The sequence below is a fragment of the Oryctolagus cuniculus genome, chromosome 3 (assembly GCF_964237555.1).
Source record: "Oryctolagus cuniculus chromosome 3, mOryCun1.1, whole genome shotgun sequence".
In the NCBI taxonomy this organism is placed as follows: Eukaryota; Metazoa; Chordata; class Mammalia; order Lagomorpha; family Leporidae; genus Oryctolagus; species Oryctolagus cuniculus.
Genome location: NC_091434.1, coordinates 138,248,170 through 138,269,032, shown reverse-complemented (window position 1 = coordinate 138,269,032; position 20,863 = coordinate 138,248,170). Strand labels below are relative to the sequence as shown.

General features: G+C 40.9%; 1 protein-coding gene and 1 non-coding gene across 2 annotated transcripts in view; one reads left to right on the top strand and one right to left on the bottom strand.

Moving 5' to 3' along the window:
* Positions 1–1,305: 1,305 nt before the first annotated feature.
* LOC127491857 (U5 spliceosomal RNA) lies at positions 1,306–1,422 on the top strand. Its single transcript, XR_007920791.1, has one exon. It is a non-coding gene; the product is annotated as a U5 spliceosomal RNA (small nuclear RNA).
* An 11,344-nt stretch (positions 1,423–12,766) lies between these two features.
* Positions 12,767–20,863, bottom strand: part of SYPL1 (synaptophysin like 1) — a 28,048-nt gene continuing 19,951 nt past the window's right edge. The window contains exons 5-6 of the mRNA XM_002712032.5: positions 15,759–15,947; positions 12,767–14,236 (exon numbers count right to left, since the gene is read on the bottom strand). Coding sequence (XP_002712078.2) covers positions 14,102–14,236; positions 15,759–15,947 — 324 coding nt within the window. The 3' untranslated portion in view covers positions 12,767–14,101. The remainder of the gene's footprint in view (positions 14,237–15,758; positions 15,948–20,863) is intronic.

Here is a 20,863-nt window from a genome sequence, read left to right as displayed (position 1 = left end):
TACACACTCTTTCAAGCTCAGGAAATAGTTAAAATTTTCAACCACAAACTAGGTTAAAATGCAAGTCTCAATAAACTTCAGGGGACTAATTATTGTAGAGACCACAATGTGGTTATTATCTCTGTAGTAAGAAGAGAGATAGAAAAAAAAAGAATTTGAATATATTCAGAACAGTGATAAAAATGCTGCATATGAAATGCTTGTAGGATAAAGCTGAGATGGGTAGTGATAGAAGAATATTTAAAATCTCACGTGTATACACTGAAGGGAGAGAAAGGCTGAGAAATGAATGAGCCAAGTACCATCTCAAGTCAGGGGAAAAACAAACCCAAACGAAGCAGGAGGAAAGAACTAATGATGCTAATAGGCACCGAAATTAAACAAAACAAATACGAAATATCCAGCAGCAATAAAGTCAAACTCCATCCTTTGAAAAGATGGATCAAATGGACAGCCACTGGCAATACGGGTCCACGAAAATGGAAGGCACAAAAATAACAGGAATGAAAGGAGCGCATGACTGCACATGCTGCAGATCTTAGACACACACTGGGCTGTGACAAACTTAATGCTAATTAATTTGAAAACTCAGTGAAAGGGGAAAAATAGAACTTAAGAGCAAAACATCTGAATGTTTAGCATCATTGATGGTAAATAAGACTGAGATAGTAATTTAAAGAGAATTCTAGAGCTGGTGAGCTCTGTCAAATATTCAAGGAATGGCAAATCTCAAATTTTTAAAAAAGATTTATTATTTATTTGAAAGGCAGAGTTAGGGAGAGAGAGAGAGGAGAGGAGGAGAGAGAAGGAGAGGGGGAGGAATGGAGGGAGGGAGGTAGGGAAGGAGGGAGGAACGGAGACAGAGAGAGAATCTTCCACCTGCTGGTTCGCTTCCCACATGGCTGTGGCTGCAACAATCAGAACTGGGCCAGGCCAAAGCCAGGAGCCTCTTCGGGATCTCCTAAGTGGGTGCAGCCCAGGGACTTGAGCCACTCTCTGCCGCTTCCCCAGGCACACTAGCAGGGAGCTAGATGGGAAGTGGGACATACAGAACATGAATCGGCGCCCACATGCGATGCTTGCGCTGAAGGCCACGGCTTTAACCTGCTGAGCCACAGGCCTGCCCCTCAATCTTATATAAATTATTTCAGAGTACAGAAGAAGAGAGGGGGCAAACACGTCTTCACTCACCGGACAAATTCTGTGACGGGGCCAGAGTATGATGGGACTACAACAAGTCATTGAGTAAAAAAATGTAGAGAAAAACAAGAATAAGAATTTCACAGAAAGAATATGAACATTAAGAAGTGATGCTTATACTTCAGATCATATAAATCTTTTGTCTTATACTAAAGATTTCTGTGGAGAGGAAGAATTCTGAGTCATTACTCAATTTTTTGAGAGCCTTGTTTCTGCAGGGCTAACAAAGTTAAAAAAAAAAAAAAAAAACAGGCTTAAACAGGCTTCCCACTTTGTATTTGCAGCTTTCCCAGAAAGCATCTTGAGTCTGGGAATTCTTCGCAGGACTCATGGAATGCAGGTGTTGCAAGCCATGGCTGGCTTAACGCTCTGTGGTACAACGCTGGTTTCTCCAAATACTACTCCCCAATTCAAGGCTTTTGGCGGAAGAACGCAGCCAACCAGGAAATATAGCAACTTCAACAGGTTCTCAAGGGTCATTCAGAGGATTAATAAATACAAGATTCCAAACAAACAAACAAAAACAAAAACAAAAACAAAAAAAACGAAAAGAAGTGATGTTTCAGGGGCCAGCATTGTGGCAAAACAGGTTCAGTTGCCGTCTGTGATGCTGGCCTCCCATAATGGAGCCCTGGTTTGAGTCTTTGCTGCTCTGCTGTCCATTCAGTTCTTTGCTAATATGCCTGGGAAAGCAGTGGAGGATGGTCCAAGTACTTGGGCTTCTGCCAGCCACCTGGGAGACCAGGATGGTATTCCGGGCTCCTGGCTGTGGCCTGGATCAGCCTCACCTATTGTGGCCATTTAGGGAGTGAACCAGCAGATGGAAGACCTCTGTCTCTCCCCCTTTCTCTGTCACTCTGCTTTTCAAACAAACAAACAAATACTTCTTTAAAACACTAAATTATGTATAAACTCACTGAGAATCAAGGAAATTAAAACTAGTATGAAATATTTCATAATCATCAAGTTGGTGAAAAATTACATAGAGAAACAGTGCTAACTATTGGTAAGACTGTGGAACAACGGGCTCCCTCATTCCTTCCTGGGAAGGAGTATAAATTGGCATAACAATTTTAAGAAATGGTTTGACATCACCAAAGTTGTACATGCATATGTATTCCATGACCCAGCAATTCCACTGTGTGGTTTCATAACAGCAAAAGCTCCAAGCAGTCCAAATGTCCATCAATAAAATGGAGACATGAATAATGGCATATTTACACAATGAAACTATATCTAGGAAGATTATTAAACTACAGCCAAATCCATCAGCATGGATAAACTATAAAAAAGGCCTATTGGGAAAATAAGCAAATAAAATATGGTTTTAGTTTCGTAAATTTCAAGAGCCAACAGTCAAAACCACATATTTAAAATAGTAAAAGCTAAAAAGAAGAGATATTAAGAACTGAGGATTTAGTCAGGGAAGGGAAGTTGACTGGACTTAGAAAGGCACTGGTAGTGTTCTGTTTAAACTTTTATTTATTTACCTTTTATTTGAAAGGAAGAGAGAGACAGAGAACTCCTACCTGCTGGCTCACTCCACGTGCCCAGAACTCAACCTGAGAATCCCGTGTGAGTGGCAGGGACCCAGGGACTCGAGTCATCACTGCTGCCTCCCAGGGTGTGCATCAGCAGGAAGCTGGAATGGAGAACGGGACTGGGACTTGGATGCAGCCTTCTGACCTGGACGCAGGTTCTCAATCAGCATCTTAACCACCGCGTGCCACACACCTGCCATAATGTCCTACTTCTGGGTCTAACTATATGTGTACATTTTCATATACTTTTTATATATACATTTCAGAAAAAATTATTTTTGAATGATAAAGTACCATTATTTTTGAATAATGCCTATCCCAAAACACCAACTCCCAATTCTGGAATTTCCAAATTCCTTATTTGGAAAAAACATCTTTGTAGATGGGATTCAGGACCTGAGATGAGATGACTTTCCAGGAGGTCCTAAACTGTCCTGAAGAGAGGCAGAGGATGATTTTACAGACAAGCAAGAAACAAGAGAAGAAGGAGGTAAGATCATAGTAACGCTGGCATTAAGCCAAGGAAGCCCGTAACCACCAGAAGATGAAAGCCAAGGAGTAGATTCTCCTGAGAACCATGGAAGGATGTGCCTCCTCATTTCAGCTGAAAACTGTTATTTCACAGAGAAAGACATATTTTGAATTTCTGGCCTCCATAACTGTGATATGATACATTTCTGTTGTTTTAAGCCACCAAGCTTACAGTAATTTGTCACAGCACATTCAGGAAACGCAAATAAACGGTGAAGAATGAGCACAGAGCCTAAGCACGAATGCTAAGGAGACCCAGCAACGCTGCAGACATCTGTAGGAGTTCCAGTTGGCACAGTGCAGTGATTTTTCCAGCAATGTTCAGCCACTTTCATGTTGACAGATGATTTGAGGTTGGACTCTGGCTAGGCAAGGGAGTACGGAATACTGTCATAAGAGTGTAGTAGTAGACAGGGAAGAAAGGGAAAGAGGAAGATCAGAAGAGATCTGGAGAAAGTTAAGGTTAATAAGTAACCCTGATAAGATCAAAGAACAGATGTAGAGAGGATTAGCAGACTGAGAGATGGCCGGTTGTGGTTGGAAAGAATTCAGAGGAAGGACAATTAGGATTAAGAGGCCTAAGGAGTCTTGAGGAGGCGGCTGAATACAATTCAATGGAGACAAAGAAACTACTTCCCAGGTTCTAGAAAATACCATGATGATGACCCCAATCACTTAGCCATGGCTTCCAGTAGCCTTCATCTTGGTTGTGAAGATAGATCAATAAACACTGTAAAAAGACTGATAGAGACCAACTCCTCGGCCTCATGAAGCAACCTAGCAAGGTCAGGTGTCTTTATTTTCCTTGTATGGGATGCTGGCCTGACTCCGTTCTGTAAGTTTCTGACAAAGCTAGTTTCTGAAATGTCCCCAGATGTAAAAGATATACAGGGATCATTCTGTCAACAGCAATCAATGCTACACAGTTTAATGTGCCTTCCAATCACCTAAGGGAGTTGTTAGAATGCAGATTCCAGGTCAGTGGGGCTGGAGGGGGTCTTGCATTTCTGCTGGCTTCCAAGCGATGCTAACAACTGCTTGTCAGTAGATGAACCACATTATTTTTCTTTCAAGAGGTGATCCCTGAAAGCATGGCCTATTTGGAACTGATCTCCCAGTCTGGGAAATGAAGCATCAGCAGACATGGTGCTGAATCTATCCTCTGTTTCTAGGGCTTATGACGATGGCTAATGGGGTGTGGTGAATGTCTAGACTCACGTTGTGATACAGAACCAGACTGTACCGAGTAACGGTGACTGAAGCAAGATTGCAGTACCTATGACCAACACACAAAAATAAACCGTATTTTATGTATTTTCCAGTGGCTAACTGGAAATTGAGAAAAACACTGCTTACAATGGCATAAAAATTTTTTACTCAGGGATCAATCTGACAAAACATATACAGAACCTGCACTCTAAAAACTACAAACACTGCTTAAACAAATGAAAGACCTAGATAAATGGAGAGGTGTACCATGTACATGAGTAGGAACACTCAATATTAAGATGTCAATTCTTCTCAAATTGATCTATAGATTTGACACAATTCCGATCAAAATTCTAGTAGGCTTTTCCATAGAAACCAACAAGCTGATTCTGAAATTCATGTGGAAATGTGAAACACCTCTAACAGCAGTGACAAGTTAAAAAAGAACAAAGTTGCAAGGCTAATACTAACTTTAAGACCTGTTATATGGGGCCGGGACTGTGGCATAGTGGGTAGAGCGGCTGACTGCAATGTTGGCATTCCATATGGGTGCTGGTTTGCGTCCTGGCTGCCCCACTTCTGATCTAGCTCTCTGTTATGGCCTGGGAAAGCAGTGGAAAATGGTCCAAGTCCTTCGGCCCCTGCACCCCCATGGGAGACCTAGAAGCTCCTGGCTCCTGGCTTTGGAGCACTCCAGCTGCTGCAGCCAACTGGGGAGTGAACCAGAGGATGGAGGACCTCTCTCTCTCTCTGGAGGACCTCTCTCTCTCTTTCTGTGCCTCTCCTTCTTTCTCTGTGTAACTCTTTGAAATAAAATAAATCTTAAAAAAAAAAAAAAACCTGTTATAAAGCTATAAATCAAGGCAGTACCTGCATTAGCATAAGACAAAAACATAGCACAAAAACATACATGGACAACTAATTTTTTTGTTTATATGGATAAAAGTACAAAGACAACTCAGTGGAGAAAGGACAGTGTTTCAACAAATGATGTTGACCAGTCACCTAATCGTATAGCAAAAACACAAACAAACAAAACTGTATTCCAGACCTTTGATGAGTATCTGGAACCACCTATAAAAATTAAACCAAAATGGACCAGAGCTCTAATTTGTAAATCTTGAATAAGACTGCTAGAGAGAAAAGAAGGTATTTGTGATCTTGGGTTATGCAAGGATTTTATGGATACAACATAAAAAGCACAATCCATTTGAAAAACATGATAAATCTGTCAAAAATTCCAAATTTCTGGGGTTGGGCTTGTGGTGTAGTGGGTAAAACTAGTCTGTGATACTAGCATCCCAAATGGGTGCTGGTTTGAGTTCTGATTGCCTCATTTCTGACCCAGATCCCTGCTAATGACCTGGGGAAAGCAGTGGAAGATACAGTGTTTGGGCCCCTGCACCCATGTGGGAGACCTGGATGAAGCTCCGGGCTTCGGTGCAGCCCAGCCCTAGTCATTGCAGGCATCTGGGGAGTGAACCTGCAGACAGAAGATCTCTCCCACTTAAAAAAAAATGATCTTAAAAAAATTTTAAATATATTATTTATTTCACTTTATTTGTGTGTTTGAGACAGATCTTACACCATCTGCTTCATTTCTCAAATGCCTACCATAGCCAGGGCTGGGCCAGGCTGAAGACAGGGAACTAGAAATCAACCTGAGTCTCTCACATGGGTCACAAGGACCCAAGTACTTGAGTGGATCATCTGCCGCCTCCTGGGGTGTGCACTCATAAGAAGCTGGATCAGAAAACAGAGGAGCCAGAATTTGAACCAAGGCACCCTGATAAGGTATGTGGGCATCCCTGTTGCTGTGGATTTGTTCTGAGAGAAACATAGTGGGGGCAAGAGGCACGGAGTCACAACACAGACACCCGGAGTCAGGTGAAAGCAGGCTAGAGGCAAGCAGCTTCCAGACTTGATTATTTCAGTTGGTGCAGCAGCTTATATACCTGAGGCAGCCAATCCGGTCAAGGGTGGTTTATGCCCTAACCAATCACTGCCTGTTGCCAGGCAGGCTCCTTTGCCAGGTGGGTTCCCAAGCCATTCCTGAGTAACTGACACTCACTTGCCAGCAGCCATCTTGGTTCGGCCTTCTCATTCCACCACACATCCTAAACATCATCTTAACTGCTGTGTCAAATGCTTACCTCAAATTTCTGCTCAACGTAAGAATGAAAGGACAAGTCCAATAATGGACAAGTTCAGAATTAGAACAACAATGAGATACCACCACACACCTATTAGAATGGCTCATATTACAGACTGAGACCAAAAGTGCTGATGATGTAAAGTAACTAGATTCACACATTGTTGGTGGGAATGTAAAATATCACAACCACTTTGGCGGGTCTTTTTTTTTTTTTTTAAGATTTATTTATTTATTTGAAAGTCAGAGTTATACACAGAGAGGAGAGGCAGAGAGAGAGAGAGAGAGAGAGAGAGAGAGAGAGAGAGGTCTTCTATCTGCTAGTTCACTCTCCAGTTAGCCACATGGCTGGAGCTGGGCTGATCAGCAGCCAGGAGCTTTTTCCAGGTCTCCCATGTGGGTACAGCGGCCCAAGAACTTGGGCCATCTTCCACTGCTTTCCCAGGCCATAGCAGAGAGCTGGATCAGAAGTGGAGCAGCCAGGGCTCAAACTGGCACCCACATGGGATGGCAGCACTGCAGGTAGTGGCTTTACCCGCTATGCCACAGCACGGCCCCTGGTGGTTTCTTCAGAAATTCCTACCATATGATTCAGCTACCCCAGTCCTAGGCATTTATGCAAGACAACAACAAGCATATGTCTCTACAAAGACTTTTACATGAATGTTCATAGCAACTCTATTAGTATTAGCTCAAAGCCCAAACTGACCATATATCCACTGGTAGGTGAAGGCATAAGCAAGCAGTGAGAATCCCACCATGCAGGTGTGCATGTGCACAACAGGAAGGAGATGCTGACAAGCCCTACATGGATGAATCTCAAAGTATCTGCAATGAAAGCAGCCACCAAAAATGAGCACTTAATAAATGAGTCTATTCACAGAAACCTCTAGAAGATACACATTAACAATGACAAAGACCAATGATTGCTGGAAAATAAGTAGGATGTGTGGGAGAGGGTATGAGGAAATGTTGGAGGTGATTGGTACCAGCTTTATTTTACTACATGAACGTACTGCAAAGAGTTCACAGAAAATGCCTACTATGAAAATATGCATGGGATTTCAAAGTTTTTCTATTAAAATGGTTTTCATTTTCCATGAACTTTTTGAGATATGTATCTTAAAACTTATTAAATTATATACTTTAGATGTGTATTTTATGACAATCATACCTGAATAAAACTATTTTTACAAATCTACATCATTTGGAATTCAAGAAGCACAGCTTCAGTTATTCTTAAACAAGCAAAGCTCAAATTCTAACAGTACAGAAGACTCTATGTGACAGTATCATGATACTAATCAAATCTTATTTTAATCAGCTAAAAAAATTATTTGTGGGCAAGGGGGACAGGAGAGAAGCTAGCAGGTGCTCCCATTCCCTGGTGTACTCCCCAAATATTCAAGCTTGGCTGGGGCCAAGGTGGGGAACTCAGTGCAAGTTTTCCTTGTGGGTGGCAGAATCCCATTACTTGAGTCATTCTGGTGCCTCCCAGGATCTGCATTAGCAGGAAGCTGTACTCAGGAGCCAGAGCTGGAAACTGAACCAGGCACTCCAATGTGGGACACAGGTGTCTTAACTGGTGTCTTGATTGCCAGGCTGAACACCATCAGTGATCAGTTTAATTCAACTGGTATTTTTCAGGTGTTTGTTCCACAGCATTAATAACTATGATGTATTTTAAAAAATGTTTTCTTTTAAAGTGTATTTTCCTTTATTTGAAAGGTATTTGAGAGACAGAGACAGACAAGACAGACCTTCAAATGCCCCCAACAGTTCACTCTTCCAATGCCCCCCAAGAGCTAGGGCTAGACCAAGGCTGAAGCCAAGCGCTCAGAGCTGTCTGTGTCTTCTGTGTAGGTGGGCAGTGATTCACATACTTGGAACGTCACTGGCTTCCTCTCAGGGTGCATATTAGTAGGAAGCTGAAATTGGAAGCTGAGGCAACATGTGAATCAAGCAGTTGGATATGAGATGTGGGAATACCAAGCAGCACTTCAATTGCTGCTCCAAATGCTCATTTCAGAGTCATTGACAATGATCAAATTTGATGCAATACTATAATGATCATGTTACAATGTTGTACAAATGTGTGGTTAAGTGTGCCGTCTGAAACAAAATGCTATTGCATTTTCAAATATGTATACATATTCCACTTTTTAGATTTCAGAAATTATCATATAATTGTAAAGATAATAAAAGTAAAAGGTATAACTAAATTCCCAAATGAAATGAAAAAACAAAACTATCACTTTTGGGGCCAGCACTGTGGCACAGTGGGTTACCCTGCTGCTCGCAATATCCCACTTCAGAGTCCCAGTTTCCTGCTCACGTGCCTGGGAAGGCAGCCAATGCCGGCCTAAGTGTTTGGGCCTCTGCCTTCCATGTGGGAAACCAGGATAGGGTTCCTGGCCTCTGACTTCAGCCTGGCCCAGTCCTGGCTGTTGATGGTATTTGGGGAGTGGACCAGAGGATGCAAGATCTCTTTGTCTTAGTCTCTCCCTCTCTCTTGGTCTGCCTTTCAAAAAAGAGAAAGAAAAAAAGAAAAGAGTATTGAAAACACTCACTAAAAGTATGAGAATGCAAAAAGTTTAGAAAGGTTACCTCACAGAACATCAAGGGATAAAAACTGGCATAAGCCTTGCCCACAATAAACGATTACCATTTAAATGTTACTATGGACAATAGCAACAAAAGCCACCAGACATAAATCTTCACTAAACAGCATAAAAGTATAAATGGAGATATGTTTGTAAATGCAAAGCCTGTATTATGATAATTCTCCACAAATGAACATTTGTTTTCAAATAAAATCCCACTAAAATTTTCAGGAACTTGACAAACTCACCTTGAAATTTATATAAGACTACAGGGCTTCAAGACAGCAAAGACAACTGTCCATAACTCTAAGAATGATGAAACTGTCAGTCCCCAACAGTAATTCTTTCCGGAAAGCTATACAGGAGTGTAATGGCTACCGGGTAATAGGGCTAGATGTGGCACTGGTAGAGAACACACAGAAAAGGCTACAAACGGAAATTTGATATGTGACAGAGTGAATACAAGATGAACGTTTAAATGAAAGGTACTATGAAAAATGGGTACGAGTACTGAAAAGTATGAAAGCTGACATACGGGTCACAAACTACAAAAACACACTCTCCAATACTAATAGTGAAAACCAGGGATGAACATCTTTATGAAATTAGAAGAGGATTTCTTAAGACATAAAATACAAACCACAAAGATAAATTAGTATTAAAATGAAAAACTTTTATATGACAAAGAAATCAAGACATCTACAACTTATGTAAATGCCAAGGGACTAATTTCAAGAATTCATAAGCAGCACCTCCAGTTGACAGGAACACCACCACCACCACCAAATTGGTAAAGGATGTGAATGGCAACGCCGAGCTGGGCTATCCCCAGCAGACTGGCAGCAAGCCAGCAGCATCAAGGTTTAGCAGCAGCATGCAGCAACAGAAATCTTAGACACTGCCACTGAGACAATCAACCGGTGGAAGCATTTTGCTGAACTGTTCTGTAATAGCAAGGTTACAACTAAAAATGCATTTCACGCTCCGGCAGTTCCCTTTCTAATGACAGGTCCTACAGAACCCTTCACACATTTCAGATGGACTTCTGTGCTATTTTAAATAGTGAAAGGCAGGAAAACTGTCTCAGTAAGGAAAAGGGTGTATCTGTAATGCTTTATTTCCATAAAAATACCTGATGCAAATAAAGTATTTATATATTTTGTATACTTACATGCTTATCTGAAATACAACAAATTTTTTAAAATTCAGTAGAAACACAATGAATGTAACATGAAATATTGACCTTAACATTTACAGTAGGTTGAGAATTAAGTGTCTTTATCCAAGTGAGCTCTACCCTGAAAAACATTAGTAATGAGGAAGTCCACCCTCTGTTACCTCTGGGTTCTGCATCTGCTGATTCAACCTTGGAAAGGAAATACTTGAAAAAAAGCCATCAGTCTGTACTGAACATGTGCCACTTTTTCTTGTCATTATTCCCTAAGAAATACAGTGCAGTTTCCTAGCACTTAAACATTATAAGCACAAATGATTTAAAATATATGGATGTGCATATGTTGTGCCTAAAAATATATTCCAATCTATACAAAGGACTTGACTATCAGCAGACTTTGGTACGGGGGGAGGGGGGGGTTGGAATCAATCTTCAAGAGGGAACAATGTTAATTCTCTACAAACTTCACCTTGTAAGTCAAAGCTTTCATTGCTTCTATCTTGGAAATTATCCTATAAATTGCTGCATCTTGTAATGCCGACTGTAAAGCAGGGAGTGAAAAGGCAACACAATTCCTTTCTCCATCTACTATAATCTCAATAGCCTATTAGCTTGTAGTCTCATTATCCAGGACTTCCAGGAAGTTAGAGGTGTTTTTAAGCCTGAAGCTTACTCTGCCTCTTTGCTCAAAACCATTATTCCTCCTCAGCCCCAAGAATTCCAGGTTAAGAATCTTTATTAGTTACTGCCAAAAGCTAGTCATTAATAGCTAACATTTATAGAGTACCTACTATATGCTGAACACAGTTTTAAAGCCTTCACATTAATTCACTTCATCTTTATAAACACTCTGTATATTCTTGCTATTTGTTTCAGATAAGCAAACTGAGGCACAGGTGATTTGCCTACAGTTAACTAGCTAGTAAGTGGGAAAGATTCAAATCCAGGCAGTCTGGCTCTAGAGCATACTTCCCCCTCCTTCTCCCCTCACAAAAAAATGCTGCCTCCTGGAGAAGCACTTTGCTAGGGTTTCTTTATTTCTCTTAAATATTTAATTTTTATGTATTTGAAAGGCAGTTACAGAGAGAGGAGAGGTGGAGGGAGGGAGAGGAGGGAGTATGGGGGGGAGAGAGAGAGAGAGAATCTTCCATCTACTGGTTCATTATCCAATGGCTGCAATGGCCCGGTTGGCCAGGTCAAAATCAAAGACAGGAGCCTAGAAATCCTTCAAGGTTCTCCCACATAGGTGCAGGGGCCCAAAGAGCTATCTTCTGCTGCTCTCCCAGGTGCATTTCCAGGGAGCCAGATGGGAAGTGGAGCAGCGAGTTTTGAACCAGTGTCCACATGAGATGCCTGTGTCCCAGGCAGAGGCTTAATCTGCTATACAACACCAGCCCCAGAGAGCACATACTTTTTTTTTTTTTTTTTTTCCAATTTGACAGGTAGAGTTATAGACAGTGAGAGAGAGAGAGACAGAAAGGTCTTTCTTTTGTTGGTTCACCCCCCAAATGGCCACTAAGGCCGGAACTGCGCTGATCCGAAGCCAGGAGCCAGGTGCTTCCTGCTGGTCTCCCATGCGGGTGTAGGGGCCCAAGCACTTGGGCCATCCTCCACTTCCCCCCAGGCCACAGCAGAGAGCTGAACTGGAAGAGGAGCAGCCGGGACTAGAACTGGTGCCCATATGGGATGCCGGCGCCGCAGGCAGAGGATTAACTAAGTGAGCCACGGTGCCGGCCCTGAGAGCACACACTCTTAAGCAGGAATCTGTGCTAACTGGACAATTAGAAAGGATATATCAGGAAAACTTAATCTGACAGTTACATTTTCAAAAAGATTTATTTATTTATTTGAAAGGCAGAGTTACAGAATGGCAGAGGCAGAGAGAGAGAAAAAGAGAGAGGGAGAGAATCTTCCATTTGCTGGTTCACTCCCCAGATAACCACAACGGCCAGAGCTGTAACAATTTGAAGCCCAGAGCCAAGAGCTTCCTCCGGGTCTCCCACACAGGTGCAGGGGCCCAAGGCCACGGGCCATCTTCTTCGGCCTTCAAGACCATAGCAGAGAGCTGGATTGGAAGTGGAGCAGCCAGGAATTGAACCGGCACCCATATGGGATGCTGGCACTGCAGGAGGTGGCTTTGCCCACTACACCACAGTGCCAGCCCCCGAATAAGCATTTTTTAAAATGAGACTGAAACAAAAAAGTTTCAGTCATCAAAGCATTTCTGTCTGTTTTATTCCTTGCCAAACATTTAAAAACATTATTGTGATTCTATTTCCTGCTTTAAGGCAGTTTCATTTTGCACTGCTTATGCCTTTAAGATGAAGGTTTCTTTGTAATAACAATCAAAGCACTCTTTCTTTCAATTTCTTTATTAAGTTGGTTGCATAAAAGATATACATTCCTCAAAACATTTCCTGTCACGGATAAAAGCAACAAAAACAAGGCAATAGTAAGATGTGCTTCACATATAAACAATCATATTCTAGGAATAGGCAATCTGGATCCCTGTACAATAAGATTAGGAAGCAAAATGTGAGTAAGCCCCATATTCAGAATATACCCAAATGTGTGTGCAAAGAGAGTATACCCACAATAAAGCTCAGGTTCTTTTATGATGCATAATTCCTTAATTATCCAATTGTGAAAGAAGAACATTAAGAAACATGAAATCAGAATCACATTTATTTTCACAATATCAATGCTAAACTCAAGACAGCAACTTCATTGACTCTAAATGTTAAATGTTTCAAAAGTAAAAGGTAATCTTAATTTTTGTGACCCCCTGAAAAGGTCTGCAAAAAAAAAAAAAAAAAAAAAAAGTCTCCTATTCTTCTCTACTCACAAGGAGACTAGATCTCAACCTATGCTTACACAGCAAGAGCAACATAGGAGAAAAAACAAACATCACCAAGAGCAATGCCCACACATACGAAGACATCTAGGTGAACCATGTTCTTTCTACTGATACCCGAGGGTACTTCAAAGAAGTTCATGGAAAACACGCACTATCTCTGAATTCCTATTAAACCACTAAAGTAATGTAAGCTTATACCTCATGTAACAGAATTACTAAATAAACTACACATCTGTTAGAAATTTCCAAATCCCTGCTCCCACCACAATTTTAGTACACATATTAAGTACAGCAGGTCATTTAGAAAAAACAGAAATAGAGCATATACCCAGTTTTTGCCATTACATTTTCATAACATGAACAATGTTCAGATAGAAATTTTGAACTAAATATGTTTTTTCTAAATACAACTTATATAATATAGGTTTTCTTAAACAAAGACAGGTCTCAGGCATGTAATCTGTACAAACTTACAGTAGTGTATATCCCAAATAATTTTATTCCTATTATGATAGAATATAATTTTATGAATGAAGATACACGTTAAGGCTTAAGGTGTAAACACTTTAGAAAGCAAACAACTTACTGCTCATTTAAAAATGTGTATCATCTCATAACAGGCCCCTGAACTTTTAAAATTTACATGTGAGAATACATTTACATCTTACATTTCTAAGAAAGGCACAGGCTTTATGTAAAAAAGCAGCAAAATTTAAAACCCACCAATTTATTGAAAAAGCCATTACTTTTATTAGAAACCAATAATGCTTCTCAAGATGTTGGCAACAAGTCATAGCAAGACACACATTTCCTACAGTGCTTTTCTCTCTTTAATTATATTCCAGCAGGAGGTGGAACCCCTCCTTGGCCGTGGGCAGTAGAAGTATTTGATGGACTGTGCAAACTGGTCTCCTTGTATACAAACCACGCATTTCCTCCCCAAAGTATCATGTTCAGAAAGCCAAAGATCTATGAAAAATAAACAAGGTAATCTAATACTCATACAGACATCCATGTCCTACTCACAAATCTTTTCTTTACATATATGACATTTTCAGGCAGTGCATCATTATTTAAAGTTTAATACTACATACAAAAGAGGATAAAAACTTTCTATTTCAATGTACAAAATTTGGATATATAATGACTTATTTACCACAAAATAAGGTTAAACCTCTAAGTCTGTAACATATAAAATCATGATTAAAAGAAATTTTAATTTTGCATGCTCATGACTACCAAGAAGATGAGACTGAATTTGAGAAAATGGAAGCCCTCCTTGTATTGGTTTCTACACAGACTGCAGTATTTGGGGATGAAAAGGAACATCAGGAATCCACATTTCCTTCTTTGGGAAGCTTTCAATTTTCTCCCACCTGGAGGGGCTACAAACTGTATACTTCTTCTTACTTCTCTCCTGTCTCCCCCTACTGCCACCTCTACACCAATCCAACAGTTGTAGGCCTGAGAGGAGTCACAGAAGAACTGCACTTCACATCCTGCACTAATCAACCTAGAAGAAAGTAACCTTCCCAAATGCAAATCTGTGACCAGATGAAAGCAAAAAGGTTCCCTGTATCAACAGAGTCCTTTATAAATCTAATAATAGTGACTTATAAAGATCAGGATAAAAAGCTTGTTAGTGCCACCCCATTACTGAAGGTCAAATGCTTTCTCTCTTTGTGTTTGTATGCCAAACCATTTCTTAAACTGTCCAGATCAAAGCTCTGTCAATATAAATGGTAAAAACTGATCTGATCTCTAAAAGTTATTAAACAAAAATTTAGGAAAATTCCTATGTAAGGTAGGGAGGGCTGCCTTCACCCATGGGAAAAATGTTTTCTTGAAGACATGAGACCCCCCCCAAATATAATCTATTCAATACAATATACTAATAATATATTTAACAGCAGATGTATAGAGGTAAAATAGTAGGCAGAATAATAGCTACCATATCATATAGACTAAATATTATAAATTATTTAAGAAACCACAGAAGTATCACTTTAAATGCCCAGAGTCAAGTCAGATTTAGAAAGCAGGGTTCCACAGTCAGACCTGGTTCAAATCTTGGTTTTCCATGTACTGGCTGTTGTCTCTTTGGGAGTGTTAACGTATGAGTTACATTTCCCCAGTAGTAAAGCCAAGGTTAGAATTCTACCTTCCACAGTCCTTCTAGGATGACTGGATAACTTAAATAAGATGCAAGTATAAAGGCCTTAGCACAAAATGTTAGCAAAAGCCCCGCCTTGTCAATTTCAATGAAAAGTAAGACCAAATCAGGATCTTTTTCAAACTTGTAATGGGTAATAATTTTCTTAAACTTCTCTTCACATTATAAAGGTAAACACTACAACTAGGATTCTGATGATTTAGTAAAAATAAAAACCAAGATTCATCCAGAGAGTCACTGCAAATTGCTTTCTTAAATCATTAGTAAGGTTTTTTCTGATAAGTGAAATAAAAAAATTAATAAATAATGCATACATACCACAGATACATTTAGGGACCCCATACTAGTCACAGAACCAAAGTAACAATGCACGTCCTTCTGTTGACAAGGCAGAAGTTCCTGAACAATACTGTGCCCAGTGGATACTTTAATATCTGTAAGAGCTTTAGCCCAGGCTGAAGTGCTCACCAACCACAAAAAGGTGGCAACAAGAGTGATAACAAAGTCCTAAAGTAAAAACAAGTGTGAGTCAATAATGAATAGTCAATTGAAGAGCACTACATTTCAAATCCATGATGAAGAAATTACTGGTAACCCTCTGGGATGAGAAATGGCTTTCCTGACATACTTTACAGAAAAGGTCATAGTCAGTACAGCATGTGCTGATGTTTACTGTTACTTGCACAGGGCCTGGGACAGAACAGTAAGCACGACTCAGTCGTCTTCCTCAGGAGTCTTAGATTTTAACACTAGAAATCAAATGTCATGCAATCCTCACCATAATCTCATTTCAGTCTCCCACTTCCACAGTTACACCTTAGACCTGTCATCATCAACTGGATTGGCCCATAACTGTTGAGTATCCCTCTTTCCAATATCACCTTTCTAGCTCACCCCAGTATCCTAATCCCCAAAACCCTTTGACTTCACAAGACCTACAATCTGATCACAACCCATGTTTATTGCATCCAGCTTCATGCATGTCCTCATTTCCCTTAATCACTTTACTTCCTACGGTTCTTGGTTACAAACCTTTTGCATACACTCTCAATGTCCTTATCTACCTCCTATTTCCTCACATTGCTCAGGTAAATCTTTAGCTTTAGTTAAATCTAATTCTCCAAATATTAGATAATAAAATGGTGAAAAGCATACAACCAGGATGACAGCTCTCATTTTAAATTCATGAACACAAATTTTAAGAATACTCATTATATTAAAAAAAACTTCCCATGACAACTTACCACTAATAACTATCTTTTGATATTTATTGTATTTTTAACAATAAAAGGGAAGATTTTAATCATTTTGGATTTTTTTTATTTAACTCAAAGATGGAGAAAAAAAAATATTCTCCTTACTCAATTTCTGCCAAGGAACTAAAATTTTGTTAAGTAATATGGATTACAGGGGGCCAGTGCTGTGGCAAAGTGGGTTGAGCTGCCACTTGCAGTGTCAGCATCCCATGTGGGCGTCAGTTCTAGTCCTGGCTACTCCACTTCCAATCCAGCTCCCTGCTCATGTGCCTGGGGAAACAGCAGAAGAAGCCCCAAGTCCTTGGGCCCCCACACACAAGTGGGAGACCCAGAAGAAGCTCCAGACTCCTGGCTCCTGGCTTTGGATCAGCTGAGTTCCTGTCGTTGTGGCCATCTGAGGAGTGAACCAGCAGATGGAAAACCTCCCTCTTTCTCTCTGCCTCTCTGTAACTCTACCATTCAAATAAATAATAAATCTTAAAAAAATTAAAATAGCTAGAAAAATTTAAAAATACTGAATACAGGATTTAATTAACACTTTCTCTGTAATCTTAAGTTCCATCTTGTTTGGTCTTTCTCCAAATCAATGACCAAAATGACAACGTAAAAAACATGTATGTTGGCCGGCGTCGCAGCTCAATAGGCTAATCCTCCACCTAGCGGCGCCGGCACACCGGGTTCTAGTCCCGGTCAGGGCGCCGGATTCTTTCCCGGTTGCCCCTCTTCCAGGCCAGCTCTCTGCTGTGGCCCGGGAAGGCAGTGGAGGATGGCCCAAGTACTTGGGCCCTGCACCCCATGGGAGACCAGGAGAAGCACCTGGCTCCTGCCTTTGGATCAGCGTGGTGCGCCGGCCACAGCGCGCCAGCCGTGGTGGCCTTTGGAGGGTGAACCAACGGCAAAAAGGAAGACCTTTCTCTCTGTTTCTCTCTCTCTCACTATCCACTCTGCCTGTCAAAAAAAAAAAAAAATGTATGTTTTTCACGTTACATATTCGAAGCATATGGGTACACTCAAGGCTACGAACTCAGCAACAAAAAAACTCTCCAAGCTCAGAAAGGAGTTTTGGAGCTTATTATCAGACACATTTTATTTTAAAATATAATATATATATGTATATTTTGTTAGATTTTAATTATCATCTGTCAGTTTTGCTTGTATTTATTTATTTTAAAGATTTATTAATTTATTTGAAAGGCAGTGTTACAGAGAGAGAGACAGAGAGAGATCGTCCATCTGTTGATTCAATCCCCAAATGACCACAACGGCCGAACTGGGCTGATCTGGAACCAGTAGCCAGGAGCTAGCTTCCTAGCTTGCTTCCTTCCTCCTTCCCTTTTTTTTTTTTTTTAATAATTATTTATTTATTTGAAAGTCAGTTACACAGAGAAAGAAGGAGAGGCAGAGAGAGAGAGGTCCTCCATCTGCTGGTTCACTCCCCAGTTGGTTGCAATGGCTGGAGCTGAGCCAATCTGAAGCCAGGAGCTTCTTCCTGGTGTCCCACATGGCTGCAGGGGCCCACGGACTTGGGCCATCTTCCACTGCTTTCTCAGGCTATAGCAGAGAGCTGGATCAGAAGTGGAGCAGCTGGGACTCGAACTGGCACCCATATAGGATGTTGGCACTGCAGGCAGCGGCTTTACCCGCTACGCCACAGCACAGGTCCACGCCAGGAGTTTCTTCCAGGTTTCCCATGTGGGTGCAGGGACCCAAGCATTTGATCTATCTTCTGCTGCTTTCCCAGGTGCATTAGCAGGGAGCTAGACTGGAACTGGAGCAGCCGGGACTTGAAGGCACACATGTGGAATGCAGGTGCTGCAGGCAACGGCTCAACCTGTTTTGCCACAGTGCCAACCCCAGTCTGCCATCTTTCAGTTATATATTTACGATGCTTATCAGGAGTTTCTTACTATATAGAGACTATGCTATACCTAGTCAAGATGACATTAAATAGGCTGGTGCCGCAGCTCACTTGGCTAATCCTCCGCCTGTGGCGCTGGCACCCCGGGTTCTAGTCCTGGTTGGGGCGCCAGATTCTGTCCCGGTTGTTCCTCTTCCAGGCCAGCTCTCTGCTGTGATCCGGGAAGGCAGTGGAAGATGGCCCAAGTGCTTGGGCCCTGAACCCACATGGGAGACCAGGAGGAAGCACCTGGCTCTTGGCTCCAGATCAGCGCAATGCGCCGGCGGTAGCGGCCATTTGGGGGGGTGAACCAACGGAAGGAAGACCTTTCTCTCTCTCTCTAACTCTGCCTATTAAAAAAAAAAAAGACATTAAACAAATGCTTTGGGGCTACAGAACAAAAACCAATTACCGTTTTATAAATATGGAGGTATTTGCATTTAAGCTTTTTGTTGTTACTGGTCCCCTTTAAAAATATAGATCAAAGAGAAAAGGATAGAAATATTATAGCTTATGTTTTCTACTCTGTGAGTATACTCTTCTTCTCACTGCTACACTCTGCTCTAGGTAGATCTTTTCCAAATACTGCTAGAAATACAATACTTTTTGGATGATTAATAATATGAGGCAATCACACATTAAGTTCTATCTAAAGTTCACAGTGTTGATCAAAAGATGTCAAATTTTCTTAATTTTCAGGTATTTTCTTTCTTCTTAGAAAGAAACACCAACTCTTTCTTAGTTGGAAACCACACTCTGTCATCTTCTTACACTCTTTAAATCACATTGCTGATGGCTTTATGAATAACATTTTTCTGTATTTTAAAAATTGTTCATGTATTTATTCGAAAGGCAGAGAAAGAAAGAGATCTTCATCCCCTGGTTCACTCCCCAGATGACTGCAATATCTGGGGATGGTCAGAAGGAAGTTAGGAGCCTGGCACTCCATCTGAGTTTTTCATGTAGGTGGCAGAGGCCCAAATACTTGAGTCATCTGCTGATGCTTTCCCAGGAATATCAGTACAGAGGTGAATTGGAAGCAGAGCTGCCAGGACTTGAAATGGTGCTGATAATGGAATGGAATCACAGGTGCAAGCTTAACTCGCTGCACCACAATACTGGCCCCATATTTTTGTATTTCAAGAATAGGAGCTTTTCTGAAAATGATGCACAAAGTAACGTTAGGGTGAAGGGGAGTGGAAAAAATCAGGCCCCTGCAGAGAGTATTATTTTCCTACACATAACAACAGTCACAGTACAATCTAAATGGGCAGTGCTTCATGGAGTTCTGCAATGCACAACCCACAGCTGCCTGGGGCAAGCTGCTCCTAATAAGTTACAATATGATTCATAACAAATTTTTAAGATTTCGGATAATCTATTTTTGTTTGGCCTTCATTTTTCTGATATTACTGATTTTCTACATTGCCTAGAACCTTCTTAATTTCCTGCTATTTAACACAAGAAATATAATGTTTACCTAAAAATAACAAAAGTAGATTTGAAATTTTATATTTGAAATATTCCCAGGAATATACCTTAGCACAGAACTGAGAATACTGCTCAAAGAATGTGTCCTTGTTGGGGCTGGCATTGTTGCATAGCAGGTTAAGCTGCCACCTACCACGCCGGTATCTCATATGGGCACTGGTTCAAGTCCTGGCTACTCCACTTCCAATCTAGCTCCCTGCTAATGAGCCTGGGAGAGCAGCAGAGGATGTACCACATGCTTGTGCCCATGCCCTCAAATGCTTGGGCTTGTACATCCATGTGGGAAACCTGGAAGAAGCCTCCGGCTCTTGGCTTCATCCTAGCACAGCCCCAGCCACTGTGGTCATTTGTGGCATGAACTTGCAGATGGAAGACCTCTGTCTCTAACTCTACCTTTCAAATAAAAATTAAATCTTAGAAAAGTAAATCCTTACTAACAGTGTCTAGACATCAATGTCACATTTGACTACATTTAATAATTGGAGTACCTAAAAAAATCTTTATGCTACACGGAATTTAACTTAGAAGTTTTACTTTTACAGACAAGAAGCACCTATTGTATTAACAAAAAACCCACTTAAGGAACCAATTCAGGATTACTGCTTTATATGAGTGATCACTCTAAGGAAGAAAACTCATTTTTATTATCTGAATGATATAACTAGATAGGTGTCAGATAGAAAAATGTTCTACAAAAACAGATGAATGCTGCTTTAAACCGGGCAAAATTTTTAAAATCCACCAGAAAAATATGAGAAACAAAGGGCTCACTGCTGGGT